The sequence below is a fragment of the Sebastes umbrosus genome, chromosome 1, assembly GCF_015220745.1.
Source record: "Sebastes umbrosus isolate fSebUmb1 chromosome 1, fSebUmb1.pri, whole genome shotgun sequence".
Classification (NCBI taxonomy): domain Eukaryota; kingdom Metazoa; phylum Chordata; class Actinopteri; order Perciformes; family Sebastidae; genus Sebastes; species Sebastes umbrosus.
Window position 1 is genome coordinate 11,248,484 of NC_051269.1, and position 16,278 is coordinate 11,264,761.

Sequence of the window (16,278 nt, forward strand, 5' to 3'; positions counted from 1 at the left end):
CGCCCCTAATCTCTGGAACAGCTCACCTTTTCATACCTGCTCAGACCACAGAGTCATTTAAGTCGCTGCTGAAGACCCACCTGTTCTCTCTGGCGTTTGATTAAGTTTATTTTCTGTTGTGCTGCTACTCTTTCACTGCTGTTATGTGCACGTTATGTTCATTGTTTTTAGTCTGTTCTTATTGTTGTTTGCTTTGTATTCATTTTTATTATGTACATGTTCAGCACTTTGGTCAACTGGGTTGTTTTTAAACGTACTATACAAATAAAGTTTGACATATTATACTATGACTTGTGGCACTAGCATATCTAGTAGATCTACTTACTTTTACTGATCTTGTCATTTAAGTGAGACAGTGTTTGAGTATTTAAACATACACAACAATTCATTTTCAGTGACATTTTTCAACAAAAATATAAAATCTTGACATGATCCTTGGGTAAATGAAATAGAAAAACATTTATTCACCACTTTTTACAAACATCCTACAGCATAGTTTAAACATCTAAACACTTATAAAAGTCATATGAAGCGATGTATGTTTAAATGATAATGACACATCCCAGAATATCCAATAATTTTCCTCTGGTTTTACTTTTACAGTAGATTATAATTGTTCCTGGCGTTTCCAGTATTTTACAATTCACACTGGATGTCATACAGATGTCATTTTCATTTTCAAAAAACAGTTTGTTTTAAAACAATAGATTTAAAAACAACATACAAAAAGCACTCACAAACAAACATCTACAACATATCATACATCTTTGGCCTCGGTGCAATTTCTTCAGAGTTACAAATAACAAAAAGGTTGCACATCTCATGCTTATGATCCTTAATACCACTTTAAAATCTCCCAGGTTATTAGTTCCCTCTTCCCCTTTTGAATCACAACAATATTGTTTACATTTTTCCACAATTAATCAGCATCAATATACAGCATCCTTAAGAGTTCCTCATGAAGTGAAAAAACATAAACTGCATAAGAGTTCTCAACTTTGACAGCTGATCCATTCACACAGACGTAATTATGCTATATTTATAGAATAAATATGCTGATCACAAGCTTCAGTGATGAAGACAATGTTCTCGTTTCAGGAGTGTGTCTGCACGGCCTCCATCACGCTGCTCACAGACACTTTTCACCTACGTAATACCAATCTTGAAAAAAATGGGTTCTCAGAAATGTTATCATTAGTCCATATAACGGCATATTTATATTCATCGGGAGCAGGCAGTGAGAGACACTACTCTAATTCAGGCATCTCATTGTCATTGTCATACAGCGGTGGCGGAGTGATGGGTTCAATGGTCACTGGATTCTGCGTGGGGCTGCGGATTTGGAGCCGGAAGGCCTTCAGGTGCAGTTTGTCTGACTTAATCCTCCTCACCAGGAGGGGCCGCAGTAAACGTTCGGCCCGGCTGACGCTTCGGGTGGGCAGGCTGGGCAGGCTGGGCTGTGATGAAATGCCAGGAGGGTCAGCAGGGAGCTCAGCAGCAGGTTCACCTGGAGCTGGTGTGGAGTCGTTAAGAGGGGTGTCCTCGGTGGGGTTTTCAGTGGGCTCTGTTTCCTCGTTTGCCACAGCAAGTAGGATGTCCTCGTAGGACGGCAGCTGGGAAGTGGCATCTAGAAGGTTGCTCTGGCGGACGGGGTAGGTGTCACTGCCGACGACCTCGTCGTAGGTTGGCACGTTGTATGTAGGTTCTTCTGCTCTAGCTCTGCAGATCCAAGAGGTAAGAGTGCAGGATAAAACAAAATGTGAGAATATAATCAAACTTTAAACCTGCAATAACTATTCTTTTGCCACTCAGGGGCAGCAGAAACAAGCTGTGAATCCAACACTGACATATTATCACTTTTTATGTTGATATGACAAAGCAAACAGTTTCATATTTTCACATCCAGTAGATATGGAGCAACATTATCATTCATTTGGAGTCGTGTTTGTGACAACCTTTCAATTATTCACTCTCTTCACCGTGCTAGGTGGCAGCCTGTTGCAGCAGCTCCTGTTTGGTGTTTTGATTTTTCGTCTTTTTGTCACTTTATTTTCTTGTTTTTTGTGTGTCTTTTTTCAACAGAGCGATGCAGAGGTGATGTCGAGGATGCAGAGCTGGAGCTAAGCGGAGAACGAAGAAGAGGAAGTATAAACCGTTCATTCCAGCGATCACCGTGGGGGAACGTGAGGTCCTTGGCCAATAAGATGGATGAGCTCGGCGCGCTGATCAAGACACAGAAGGAATACTGTGAGTGCAGCATTATGTGTGTCACAGAGATGGCTGCACGCGCATTTCTCGGACCACAATGACTGCTCGGTCAGACAGGGACGTTGTATGGAGCGTAAAGAAGAAGGGTGTAGGGATTACACTGTATGTAAGTGAAAGGTGGTTTAATCCCAGACATGTTAATGTGAGGGATTGTTTCTGTGGCCCGGACATTGAACTGCTGCGGAGGTAGTTGGTGACATCATTCACTCTACAGTGGGGCGGCTGCGGCTCGGAGGTAGAGCGGGTCATCCACCAATCAGAAGGTTGGCGGTTCGATCCCGGCTCCTCCAGTCCACATATCGAAGTGTCTAAGATACTGAACCCCAAATGACTCCCGAAGGCTGTGCAATCGTTGTGAGAATGAGCATTTAGATAAGATCCTGATGGGCAGGTTGGCACTTTGCATGTATGAATGGATGAATGCTGACATATAGTGTAAAGCGCTTTGAGTGGTCGGAAGACTAGAAAGACGCTATAAATGCCAGTCCATTTACCACTGTTGCAAGACATCGAATACTTTTGTAGCCATTACTGGGGACTTTAATCATATCACTCTGGACAAAAAGTTAGCCACATTTTATCAGTATGTTAACTGCCCAACTTGAGACGATAAAATACTGGACCTCCTGTATGCAAATATTAAGGATGCGTACAGAGCCACTAGCCTTCACCCCCTCAACAGATCTGATCACAACCTTGTTCTACTGACACCAAAGTATGTCCCTCTTGTCCAACGGCAGCCTGTATCCACAAGGACTGTGAGGAGGTGGACTCGGGAGGCTAATGAGGCACTACAGGACTGATTTGAGTCCACAGATTGGGATGTGCTTTGTGTGCCACAGGGGAGGACATCATCGGCATGACAGCCTGCATCACAGAGTATGTCAAATTCTGTGAACACACCACCTTGCCGGCCAGGACTGTACGCATCTTCCCGAACAATAAACCCTGGATCGCCAGTGGCCTGAAAGTACTTCTTAATAATAAGAAGAACGCCTTCAGGTCTGGGGACATAGAAGAACCGAGGAGTATACAACATGACCTGAGGGAGAAGCTGAGGGATAGAAGGACTTCTACAGGAGGAAGCTGGAGGCCAAACTCCAGCAGAACAACACGAGAGATGTGTGGACTGGAATGAAGGAAATCACTGGGTTCAAGTTGAGAGACAGACAGCCAGTGGGCTCCCTGGAGAGGGCAAATGAGCTAAAATGTTTCTTCAACAGCCCTCCGCCTCACACCACTATTCCACCACACACCCCAACTGCCTGCAATGCCTTCGTCCTTCCCCTTCGATCCCCCTTGGTGAGCTCCTTGGTCCCAAATCCCTCACCTTTTAAGTGCCTTTCCTCCAATGAGAAGATGAGCACCGTCCCTCGCCTGACTGGCATGGTGTGTTTCTGTTTCTTTGTACAGCAGATGCCTCTCTCATTCAGTAGCCTTGTTATGTCCGCATACACTACGTTGTCCCTCACCATCCCGTCATCTACCACTTAATTTCTTCCTCACCACAGACGGCCAAGAGCTCCCACACCTATCATATCTAAAAACATTCCTGCTGTCATCGCACCATTTGTTTGATCTACCTGTGACAATTGTGTCACAACTGTGTGCCCCCATTTGCAACCAAATAGATTTGTCACGCCTTGGTTGTTAGCGACCCTGGTGTGTGCCGTTCACATTGAATTAACCCCGGTCCTACCCCGGTCTGACCAACCCCTCGACCTCGGTTGCAAAGCCGAGTCGGTCAACGCGGGTTTACCCTTTTAGACACACAATCAACGCTGGTTCAACCCTGGTTGAACCCTTAGTGTGAAAGGGGTTTGTGACTTCTGGCCAGGTTAGGAGACAGCTGGAGAGACTGCTCCAAGACAAGGCTTCAGGCCCCGACGGTATCAGCCCCAGGGTCCTGAGGACCTGTGCCAGCCAGCTGTCTGCTGTACTGCAACATCTTTTCAACCTGAGCCTGAACCTGGAGAAAATACCGGTGCTGTGGAAGACGTCATGCCTGGTTCCAGTTCCCAAGAAGACGACTCCATTTGGCCTCAACCACTATCGACCAGTTGCCCTCACATCTCATATGATGAAGGTGCGGGAGAGGCTGGTCTAGGCCCACCTTAGGCTGCAGGTGAAATCATCGCTGGACCCTCGGCAGTTAGCCTACCAGCCTCATCTGGGAGTGGGCGATGCCATCATCTACCTGCTGCAGCGAGCTCTCACTCTTATCTGGATAGAACTGGTTGCACTGTGAGAATCCCATTCATTGATTTCTCTAGTGCATTTAACACCATCCAGCCACTGCTACTGAGGGAGAAGCTGCAAGCTGATGAGAGTAGACACATCCACCATCTCCTGGATTACCGACTACCTGACAGACAGACTGCAGTTTGTCCGACTGGGCAGTGTTCTGTCTGAAATGGTGGTTGGAGCTCTGCAGGGGACTGTGCTGTCTCCCTTCCTTTTCACCTTGTACACCACAGACTTTGAGTACAACTCCGGATCTTGCCACCTGCAGAAGTTTTCTGACGATTCTGCTAAAAAGCTCAGTAGAGCTGAGTTTTATATCCCGACTAATATACCCAATGAGTGACGGAATATTGCCGTAGAAACTGAACTGACACGAACCGCAAAACCCGCCAGTAAACCAGAGGGGAGCCTTGCAGGCTCGTTGATAGACCTACAACAGGCTACCCGGCGGTGTCTAACAGCATCTATGTTAAACACAGAGAGGTCTGGTGTATTGGGATGCTGTGTGTACAAATTACTACTGACTGAATGCGGCGTGAGCGAGCGTCAGCGACAAAAACACTTTGATTGCATTGTTTTTTATTGGGTGTCCTAACTGGCCGTGAGTGACGTGAGTGTTTTCAGCTGAACTTTTGTTGGACGCTGTTTCTATTTATCCCTGATGCTCGCGTTGAAAGCGCCGCAATGGACGAGGAATGGTTGATTTGTGAAGTGGAAATGAGGAGTTATCTATACGATCCCTCCTCCTAAATAAGGTGGCAGCTGGCTGGAGGGAGATCACCAGCAGATCACCTGGAAGTTTCCTACTTTCTGTTGGCTATATTGTAGCCAGTCATTTCCAGTAAATAACATGATAAACCTGTGTTTTCTGTTTAAAAAGTGGTCAGCAAACGTAGGAAGGTAGCAAGTATCACCCATCGTTTAAATGGATTCGTCTCCAGCTCCAGTCTGATCTTGAGCGCACAGCTGATTGGTACGTTGTTTACATGACGTAACAGAAGTTCATATTTAACGGATTCAGTATGGAGAGAGAGCGCCAATGTTATTATAGCCAAAGTAAATAAAAAGACCACAAAAAGTTATCTAGTTGGTTTCTTATTACATTAATTATTAGTTCTGTGTTATTATAAAAGACAATATATTAATCCCTACATGCATGTTTTGGCTACGGCCACCAGGGGGGGTTCAGTGAGCCCCCTGAACCAACACAAACTGTGCCTGTGATTACACATGCTCCTTTGATCCATTGTTATTATACAAATATCCATTATAGCCACTTTAACTATTTTGCTCCTCATAAAGCCTTTCATAGTGCTTTTAGCAGATTCATTCGTTCCTGGGTCCGTTACGGGTGGAGTGCCCAAATCAAATCCTAAACAAAGTGGCTTTAATTATTTCAGGTGGAAATGCTTCAACGCTTTGTGTACCATATGTTTCCAAATATTTTAAAATTGGAATAATACTGGAAGTTGACAACATCTAAGAATGAGTATAAAACAAAGACAAAAAGCCAGTACTCACGCTTGCTCCTGCCCCCATGCCGTCTGGTTCACGAGGGGGACTGCTGTTGCCGCTGGCTGGTCTCTTGCGTTGCGTTGTCTCCTCTTGCTCGTCACACCGAGGCCGATGGATAAAAGCAACAATGCTGCCCCAACTCCAACCAGCACGTAAGCCACTTTCTTAGAGTTCGAGTCGTCTTTGCCGTCCTCATCTTCTTTTTGCTCTAAAGTGGTGTTACTTGATGAGGTGGTGGAGTCCTCTCTTCCCGGTATCACAGTCCACACTATCATGATGATACCCAGGGCTACGAGTCCCACTCCCAGGGCGCACAGGGCATAGTGAGCGCCTGAACCGGAGCCCTCTGAGTTGGAGGATCTGTTGGGACGGTTGTTGTCGCCACATAAACCCCGACTGGAACACATAACTGCAGGACAAACTGCAACACAGAGGACCACCAACACAGTGAGAAGAGACTGGAGGCATAAACCATAAAGCTGTCATACTGTAATAATCTAAAATGATTCAAGTAATGTGAGTGTGGACAAAGACGTATTGTAGCCATGCTGTACTCCCATGAAGCACACCCGCCTCACTTTACTGGTTGTTATGCAAAGTCATGTGGTGAAAAGGGATATTTTTTCTCCGGATTTGCGCCTCTTTGATGAAAGGTTTTCGTTTAGTACACTTGTTTACAACTGTGACAGCAAAACACTGTTTTGGAAATAATTTACTGTCATAGCCAGTCACCAGCTAATGCTTGTATGAAGGCTTCTGGAAGTTCAGGCAGGCACAGAAGTAAATTCACAGTCACATGTAGGGCTGCAACTAACCATCATTTTCATTATTTCATCATTCTAGTCACATGGTTCATACACCATCAATCAATCTCTCCAACACTACACATCCTATATAAACATTTGCTCATCATTATATCTGTATACATGTCAAATAAAGCCCAAACACTCTCCAAGTTCTTTTCAATCTGTGCACCCTGCGACGTCCTTCCTGCCTTCTGTGTTACAGCATTTAATCTATAGCATGTGAATTTCAGTGTGTGTTCACGTTCATTCAAATGTTTTGAAACACCTCTGGGACAGTGGGTATAAAGCCTGCTCACATTCGGTATACATTTGGTTGACCTTTTATTGCTGCCAAACCATTAAAACCTGTCCTAACTGAATTCTGCATCTATTGTGTTTTGATTGTCACTGCAATAAATCTGGCTGCAGTTGTGAATAAATTACATGCTACATGTTTGAGCAACAGGAATGAGAGAGCAAGAGAGCAGGTTAACAAGAAAACAGGTTAAAAAATATAACAACAAGTGCAGTGGTAGCTTCGCACATGTCTTAACATGACAAACGTGAGAGACGGTATCATTGAGGGGGAATGACTCACACTCAAAGAATGGAGCGACACAAAAAATGCCCGTGGATAGGATGATGGCCTAATAATATACTACTCAACATTCACTATGAAATATACTGCACAACACAATGAACTTAAATAAATCAGACCCAGACATACAGAGGGTAGACACAATAGCATGTAATGCAATTCAATAAAACAACCCTGTTTAATGGACTTTGTGAAGCTTATTAGGTTTTTATTGGTTGAGACTGTGTCAGAGAGGTGGTCATAAGCGCAGTTTGAACTTTAAGGTTGGGGGTTGACAAAAAGAAAATCTAGAGGGGATGTAATGTGTACAACACAGCATGTCCTAACTGGATGTGACGCAAGCGAGTGTCAGCAACAAAATGCATTGTTTTCTATTGGGATGTTCTAACTGGCTGCGAGCAATGCAGCACAGAGCGCCGTTATGAGCTGAACTTTGTCGGATGCCCTGTTTCTATTTATGCCTGTAGTTCGCTTTGAAAGCACAACAAGGACAAGGAACGGCTGATTTATGAAGTTGAAATGAGGAGTTGTCTATACGATGCCTCCTCATTTCACTACAACAATATAAATAAATAAAGTGACAGCTGTCTGGAGGGAGATCTCTCAGAAGATCGCCTGAAAGTTTCCTCGCTGTTGGCTATACGGTGAGTCATTTCCAGTACCACAATATTAAACATGTTTTTTCTGTTTAAAAAGTACAAACGTCAGAAGATAGCAAGTACTGCTCACCCATCTTTTATCCACTCCAGTCTAACCTCGACTGCACAGCTGATAGGTACGTGGTTTGTTTAGGCCCACATGTCGTGAAAGTGCATATTTAACGATGGACAGTCTGATATTATTAGGTTATAAGTAAATAAAAAGACCACAAATCTATCTTCTTATCTTGTTGGTTGGTTCTGTCAATAAGACAAGGTCAATATTATTCATCATTACAATAAATTATTAGTTCTTTGTTGTAGATGCATTTCTCGGGGGTTCAGTGAGCCCTCTGAACCAAAGCAAATTACGCCTGTGGAGGTGGTGCAAACTTTTTTTTTTTAACTGTACTTGTACTTTAAGTGCTCATGTTATTGTGTCTCTCTGTCTGCAATGTATACACAGTCTTCCTGTACATCCAGCTAGGGTGAGACCCTTTTTCCTTTTCAGAAAATCTTGAAATAAAACAATGGACTTAAACATTTTTCTCCTGTCACCCTTTAAAACAAAGCATTATCTACCTGGAACCCCTCGATACAGGTTGCATACGTCTACACCCTCTATTACTTCAACCAAAGAGTCATTTTTCCTACACAAACTTTGTTCAATTTGAATACTTTTTACAGAGCTGAAGAGTAAACTATAGCAAAGTATTTCTCCATAAAACAATTAAAAATGAGAGTGTCTGAAAATACACATCATCTTTAGTGTAGCAGTAGCAGAAATAGGATTTTCACTGCTCCTCCTGTCTCTACTGAAGGGAGTTGTGTGAAGACTGTTAGATAAACTAAAGCCGTGGTCAAGTGTTTGGAAACATGTTCAAATAATGATATCCTGCGGGAGGTATCTATTAAAAAAAACAGTACAACACCTGGTCAGCAACAATGTTTAGGTTGTGCTGCAGTGGTCATAAAAGATGCTGCTGTGCACAAAGTAAATCTTTAAAAGCCTTTAGACCAGCACACTGTAGTCCACACACACTCACTTTACCTTTGGCAAGGCAGGCTGGATCCATATTCATACTGATTAAACTAAACTCTGCAACACGCAACAGAGAGAGTTAACTTCTTCTTTAACTGTCCACTTTATAGTCATATGCACCAGACAGCAGTCAGACATTTCTGTAGCCTGTGAGCTTTAATGTTTGAACAGTTGTGTGCCCCGAGACGCTGCATCAGTATCACTGCATTACTGAGCTGTTGTAGACTATTATACTGTGGGCTGCAGTTTAAGATGCTGCGGCTGGTGGATCTGGTTCAGATCACTGCTTGTTCAAAGTTGCTTAAATTAATATGTTAATAAATGTGTATTGCTCATTATGATATTTAGTCAAAAGGTGAAGTGAAACTTTATTTTCTTAACAATATTATCTATTGAATTCCGTACAAATCACAATAATATCAATATGATAATTTGAATGTAAAATGTCAACGTATATATAATTTGGAGTCAAAATCCATGTAGCAACGACAAAAGAAGTCTGATCCTTTCTGTGATGACAAGTATTGAACCTAAAAATCCTTTAGCACTGCAAAGCAGCAAAAGACAAGACTAAGATATCAAACATGAACATAAACCTTGTTAAAGCAAATATCATGTTTTTCTATAGTGAAAGGCAGGGAAAGCATTTTAGACTATAAAATCTATTAAATTTGCAATCCCAAATTCCTATATAGTTTACATTTGAACTAGGCAACATAAAACTATAATAAATGTTATTCATATAGCACCTTTTTTTGTACACAAAATGCAGCCCAAAGGGCTAGAAAACAAACAACTGGAAGTAGAAGAAAAAGTATTCATCATACATTGTCTATCACTGTTATTATATTTGGGATTCGAATGCCTTGAATAATAATTAGGCCTGTCAATCGATTATAATATTTAACCGCAATTAATCGCACCTTTTTTATTTGTTCAAAATGTATCTTAAATGGAGATTTGTCAAGTATTTAATACTCTTATCAACGTGGGAGTGGACAAATATGCTGCTTTATGCAAATGTATGCATATACAATATTTATTATTGGAAATCAATTAACAACACAAAACAATGACATATATTGTCCAGAAACCCTCACAGGTACTGCATTTAGCATAAAACAATATGCTCAAATCGTAACATGGCAAACTGCAGCCCAACAGGCAACAACAGCTGTCAGTGTGTCAGTGTGCTGACTTGACTATGACCCAAACTGCATGTGATTATCATAAAGTGGGCATGTCTGTAAAGGGGAGACTCGTGGGTACCCATAGAACCCATTTTCATTCACATATCTTGAGATCAGAGGTCAAGGGACCCCTTTGAAAATGGCCATGACCGTTTTTCCTCACCAAAATTTAGTTATTTAACTTTCTTCACAAGAAGCTAGCATTGGTACCAATGGGTCCTCAGCTTTTGTAGTTTCATATGATACCCGTATCTTCACTCTAGCTTCAATACTGAGCCTGCTACAACCAAAAGCAAGTTATGTTACTGCGTTAAAAGGAATTTGTGGCGTTAAAACAAATTTGCGTTAACACGTAATTATCGCGTTAACTTTGACGGCCCTAATATTAATACAACAATTGGAAGTGTTGAATGCACCAGGTTTATCAAAAATGTAGCATTATGCCCAAAATGTGTCTGACCAAACGCTGCATTTTGAATAAACTTGGTGTTCATAGTGTGCGGGAAGTCAACACTTCCTTTTGCATGACTTCATTTGTCTACGAGGTGTGAATTAGAAAACACTGAATTTAAACAACTTAACGATGCCAGCTGACAATAAATGACACCTCATTACTATCAAAGTGTTGGACATTAACTAGACTCTCCAACCTAAGTATCTATTGTAATAAAATACAGTATGTCCATATCTAATTAATGGTTCAATGGTTAGATTTATTTTAATTTTGTTTCACATTGCAGACAAAGTAAGAATGAAGTAAAGTTCTATACATAGAAACAGATAAAAAGCTTCCAAACAGCAAACCCATTATTGCAGGTTTATCTGAGACGAGTCTGACAAGTTGGCAGGACAGAATAACATGAATGTACTCTTAAGGGCAAATATTTGACATGGATGTCAAATGTCTTGACCTTTTGCATGTGACACAGAGAGTTAGCTGGAACTACAAGAAATATCCCATTCAAACAATGTAGGAGTCTTTCTGTACCTCTCGTAGCATTTAAAAGTCTATCATACCATTGTAGCTTTTAACTGCCTAAGGGTTAGCACAAACAATACAGGGCTTTCTTATAGTGTGTTATTATTCCCAGATTCATTGGAGTGTGCCTATAAGGACATGAACTGTGCTGGAGGGTTATAAGGTATGTAATACTGCACCGAATTCTGTAATCTGGCGATTGGTCGGTGGAAAAGCCAAAATAAAGTCCAACAAAGTCCAAGATAAATAATAAATTAAATCTACTGTATGAAGATCATAAATTCAAGTGAGTAAAATCAGTTAAGACTTCCTGCATCCATCATTATTAAGCCACAACCTGCTGCTCTTTTCTCCGGACACACAGCGTTGACACATGAACTGACGTCATTTTCATTTATGATTTAAAGGAAGTATTTCATGTCATCAGTGTGCCAAATGAATTACTCCAACCTTTCGCTCAAAGCACACCCTGCAATTAAGCTCCTGTACTCTTGTTCTGACAAAGAAGTGATGGGATGGGCAGGGACAAACAAACAATGCTAAGATAGTGGTCCTGAATGCTCTGTACGCATGGTTCAGAGAGACTACGAGAGCTGATGACCGGTACGATGATTCTCCTGTTTATCGTGACGTGGTCTGTGGAATAACTTATCGGCACCACCGGCATCACAGTGCATTTCCTTGTGATACTAAAGCCAGTGTTTCCTTCCTTTCCTGCAGACATCTATTTAATGAAATGTCAATTTGACATTGAAATCATGGCCCACACACTGCGTGTTAAAAAGGATGAGACTTAGCAATTTGGTGTACACTGTTGAATCTCAGCTGTGTGGAAAGCTCCTTGAAAGTACTTAAATTCACTGAATAAATACAGAAGTGCTCGGCGATAATACAATTTTATTATATTTGATTGTGTAATGCTCATATTATGTCGTTTAAATTAATTAATTTTTCAAGCAAACTGTAAGTGAAAACTACAAAAAACTAAATTTTGCGATGGGCTCACACCAGCCGCGACGCCAAATCGAGCCAGGTGCGTAAAGAGGGGGGCCCCTTTCCCACTTCCCTCTACTTCCCACGCCCTTGCTCGGACCACACCCATCTTCGAACTCGGCTTTTATTTTCATCTGAACTACACACCTGTAAAGGTTCTTGACTGACACACCTGGCAAAGTACTCAAAACCGCCTCTGTGGTAGTTCCTCGCTACAGTAGGTGTCTCCAGGAACACATTTTGCCGTGATGACACACACACAGACTCACAAGGTGAAAACAATAACCACATGCTGTCATGGCTGGTAGAAACCATCTTGCAATGGGATCACACCAGCCGCGACGCATAATTGGACCAGGGGCGTAAAATGTGGGTGGCAAATGTTCCCTTATCCACACCCATCTTCGAACTGGGCCTTCAATTTGATCTCAACTACACACCTGTAAAGTTTTGTGTCTGCATCTTGCACGTTTGCGACACTATTGTTGTGGCAAAGTCTGTCAACAGACATACTGTATAAACACCTGGCTATCAAAAAATGCCTCTGTGGTAGTTCCTGCTACAGTAGGCATGCGTCTCCAGGACCACATTTCACCATGATGACACACAGAGACTCACAAGATGACAACAATACCAGCGTCGTTGTCACGGCTGGTTATTGAGGGTTTTTTTTTCATGTGAAATTAAGCTACAATACACTGTGATAAATGATTTAGTTTCAGTAGAAATAATTCTATTTTGGACTATTTCAGAAATTAGGTTTATTATTATAACTCCAATCCTAATCATTTCATTATCATTTACATCACTTTAACTAATATAATTGTTCAGGAGTAACATTTACATAAGTAGTTTATTTATATAGCTATGTCCACTTTGTCTCAGAGTCATTTTAGTTCCTCCATGCTGTTGTTTTAAGGGGGACAGTTGTGAGTGTAACAATGAAGTCTAATGTGAACCCTGAGAGAGTGATGTCGGGTGTTTTACTGTCTTGTTTTGTGTTGGTGTTGATTAAAGTAGTTTATTCCAACAGAAAGCAGCCTGTTTATTAGCCACAGCCAAGAGTGACTGGAGGATGCTGCCCCATCAAGAAAATAAGGTTACATAATGTGTAAAAGTGAAATACAGTTCACCGTATTGAACATCAAATTGAAGTTGATTTTATGGGTTATTTTGTACGTGTGTCATATCATAATTTATTAATATTAGGAAAACATTCGTCTTAATATTGTGATGATGATTTCAGCCCATTCGGTGAGAGTATGAGACCATGTGCACTTTGATACAGGGATGCACCGATCCCATACACTACATTAGCAGTGGGACCTTTATTACATGGATGAGCTCTGACATGACTCATCCACATTAAACACAGTTTCTTTGTCAATATCATTATACATTTCTGCTATCAGTCACTTCCATTAAGTCATGGAGGTCCACAGACTCAGTTTTAGTGCCACATGTATCCTTGCAGGTGACCTTACAGTATGTAAACATGATTTCAATGATACAGATGTAAATGTGTGGAAAGGGAGCGCTGCTATCGGATCAGTATCAGTATCATCCCCCTACAGTAGATGAGTAGTGGGTTTGGTATGAGGACAGAAAACAGTTGGATCAGCGCATCCTTTAGTACACATGACCTCTGTTCAAGTCACTGAATAAACTATCATATTTTTTTATTTCTATGTTTTGCAAAATTACTCTGGGACCCGTTTTCCTCCTCAGCTACATAGATATCAACATACACACACTGTAACGCGTAACCACTAATTTCTTAAACGCATTAACGCAACTTGCAAGTTTTATGTTGTAGTTTTAAAGCTAGAGTAAAGATACTGGCATCATATGAAACTACGAAACCTAAAGAATACATTGGTACCAACCATGTCATACTAGCTTGTCACTAAGGAGGTTAAATAACGCTCCAAACTTGCGCTACATTTTGATGAGGAAAAACTGTCATGGCCATTTTCAAAGGGGTCCCTTGACCTCTGACCTCAAGTCATGTGAATGAAAATGGGTTCTATGGGTACCCACGAGTCTCCCCTTTACAGACATGCCCACTTTATGATAATCACATGCAGTTTGGGGCAAGTCATAGTCAAGTCAGCACACTGACACACTGACAGCTGTTGTTGCCTGTTGGGCTGCAGTTTGCCATGTTATGATTGGAGCATATTTTTTTATGCTAAATGCAGTACCTGTGAGGGTTTCTGGACAATATTTGTCATTGTTTTGTGTTGTTAATTGATTTCCAATAATAAATATAAACATACATTTGCATAAAGCAGCATATTTGACTATCCCATGTTGATAAAAGTATTAAATACTTGACAAATCTCCATTTAAGATACATTTTGAACAAATAAAAAGGATGCTGTTAATCGTGAACAATCATGCGATTAATCGCGATTAAATATTATAATAATAGACCTTTGTGCCCTCAAAAAATTGACAACAGCAAAAGGCCAAGTAGCCTTACTCCTAATATGATGAACTCCAGACCTGATGTGGTAGTATGGTGACAGTATGGTGACAGTATGTTATCACAGTGTCCTGGTCTGTGACTCTGTCTGTTTGCATGCTGGCCTTCTCTATAATTTCTAATGGCTTCTTTTCTTCTTGAGCTTTAACACACAAACATATGGAGCTGCTGTGCATGTGGCAGACTGGACATGGGTGTGTCCTCTTCAACATCAGGACATTCCCAGCATTAAAAAGATATCCCTATAAACTCCCTACAGTAATATCCATATGCCTGATCTCTTCTTCTATCAGGCTATACTGTAAAGGGTGACATTAACAGCTGAACCAGTGACATGTCACTAAGGGTGTGTGCGTGTTTCAGCAGGTGTGCAGCAGCCAGCTCTTGTATTGTTTGTCCAGTAGGAGTACCTGAGCTACACCACTAACTCTCCTTCACTAACATAAGTACACAACCCATGGACTGGTTATTAATGTGGTGATGGTGATCTAACGAGGTGAAGGTTATCTGAAGGAGGCCTTACCTTTTCTCCGCTCAGTCAGTGACCAGGAACTTCCCTCTCCACAGGTGAGTTCACCTGAACCACGCAGGTGTGTTTTCAGGAAGACCACAGGGAAGAAGAGGAAGACGACATTAGATGCAACAACACTGACGCCCGGTTCAACTCGTGTTTTAAAGTGTCAAAGCTGTTGTTTAGGTATGTTTTACCGTAAACAGGTAACAGTATTTTAAAGAGGAACTTTGGTCAAACTCATCCAGCCGAGGTGGAGCCGCCCTCTCCTGGTTGTAAAGGTGACCTGCTCCGCTGGGTCCTAGCGCCGCTCAGGTAACTGCCGGAACTAGTTAGTGGGACAAGAAATGAAGTGGCACCCGGAAACAGATTAATGAAATTGATTGAATTTGAAAAATATATTACAGTAAAATATGGTTAACATAGTTTTAAGTTGCCATGAAGGGGACGAGTCCTAAATCAATTTAACTTAATTTTATTTATTTATTTATTTATTCATTTATGTATATATGTGTTTATATATTTATGTATTTTATTTATTTATTTAGTTTTTATTTGTATCTTAATTTAGTCTATCTTCCTATTTTTTCTGTAAAGAATAATGCAAATTTGTGGATATCTGATTTTGGGTATAAGAATAATGTATGCATGGTCGGATGTTGTGTATTGTATATCTGTATATATGTCTATATATATGTATATGTGGTATGCAGTGTGCGCATGTAGTGCAATGTGCGGTGTATGTATGTGTATATATGTGTGTATATATATATATATATATATATATATATGTATGTGTGTGTATGTGTGTATGTATATATTGCAGGGTGTATATCATGTGCATATTGTATATTATAAATTGTATATTATAGATAATAATTTGCGCATATAAGAAAAGAAAACACATGGTCAATATGATTAATTGGTATTCATACTCATATACTTTTGATAAGGATAATTATATCAGTAATTAATTTATATTTCTGTATGACACAGATTAAAGGTAATAATTGTAGTTAGAATATTA

The 16,278-nt window shown here is 41.0% G+C and overlaps 1 protein-coding gene across 1 annotated transcript; it reads right to left on the reverse strand.

Annotated features, from left to right (window-relative positions):
* Positions 1-440: 440 nt before the first annotated feature.
* tmem51b (transmembrane protein 51b) lies at positions 441-15,604 on the reverse strand. Its single transcript, XM_037787630.1, has 4 exons — positions 15,449-15,604; positions 15,264-15,317; positions 6,034-6,448; positions 441-1,719 (listed from the first exon to the last, which is right to left on the reverse strand). The coding sequence occupies exons 3-4, from the start codon at positions 6,432-6,434 to the stop codon at positions 1,248-1,250; spliced, it is 873 nt and encodes a 290-aa protein (XP_037643558.1). The 5' UTR covers positions 6,435-6,448; positions 15,264-15,317; positions 15,449-15,604; the 3' UTR covers positions 441-1,247.
* Positions 15,605-16,278: the final 674 nt, after the last annotated feature.

Bases quoted from the DNA above. Each gene is read 5' to 3' on its own strand.
- tmem51b (XM_037787630.1), bottom strand. From the start codon at position 6,434: ATGTGTTCCAGTCGGGGTTTATGTGGCGACAACAACCGTCCCAACAGA. The intron at 1,720-6,033 runs GTGAGTACTGGC...TTGGATCTGCAG, and splicing joins GCATGGGGGCAGGAGCAAGC to AGCTAGAGCAGAAGAACCTA.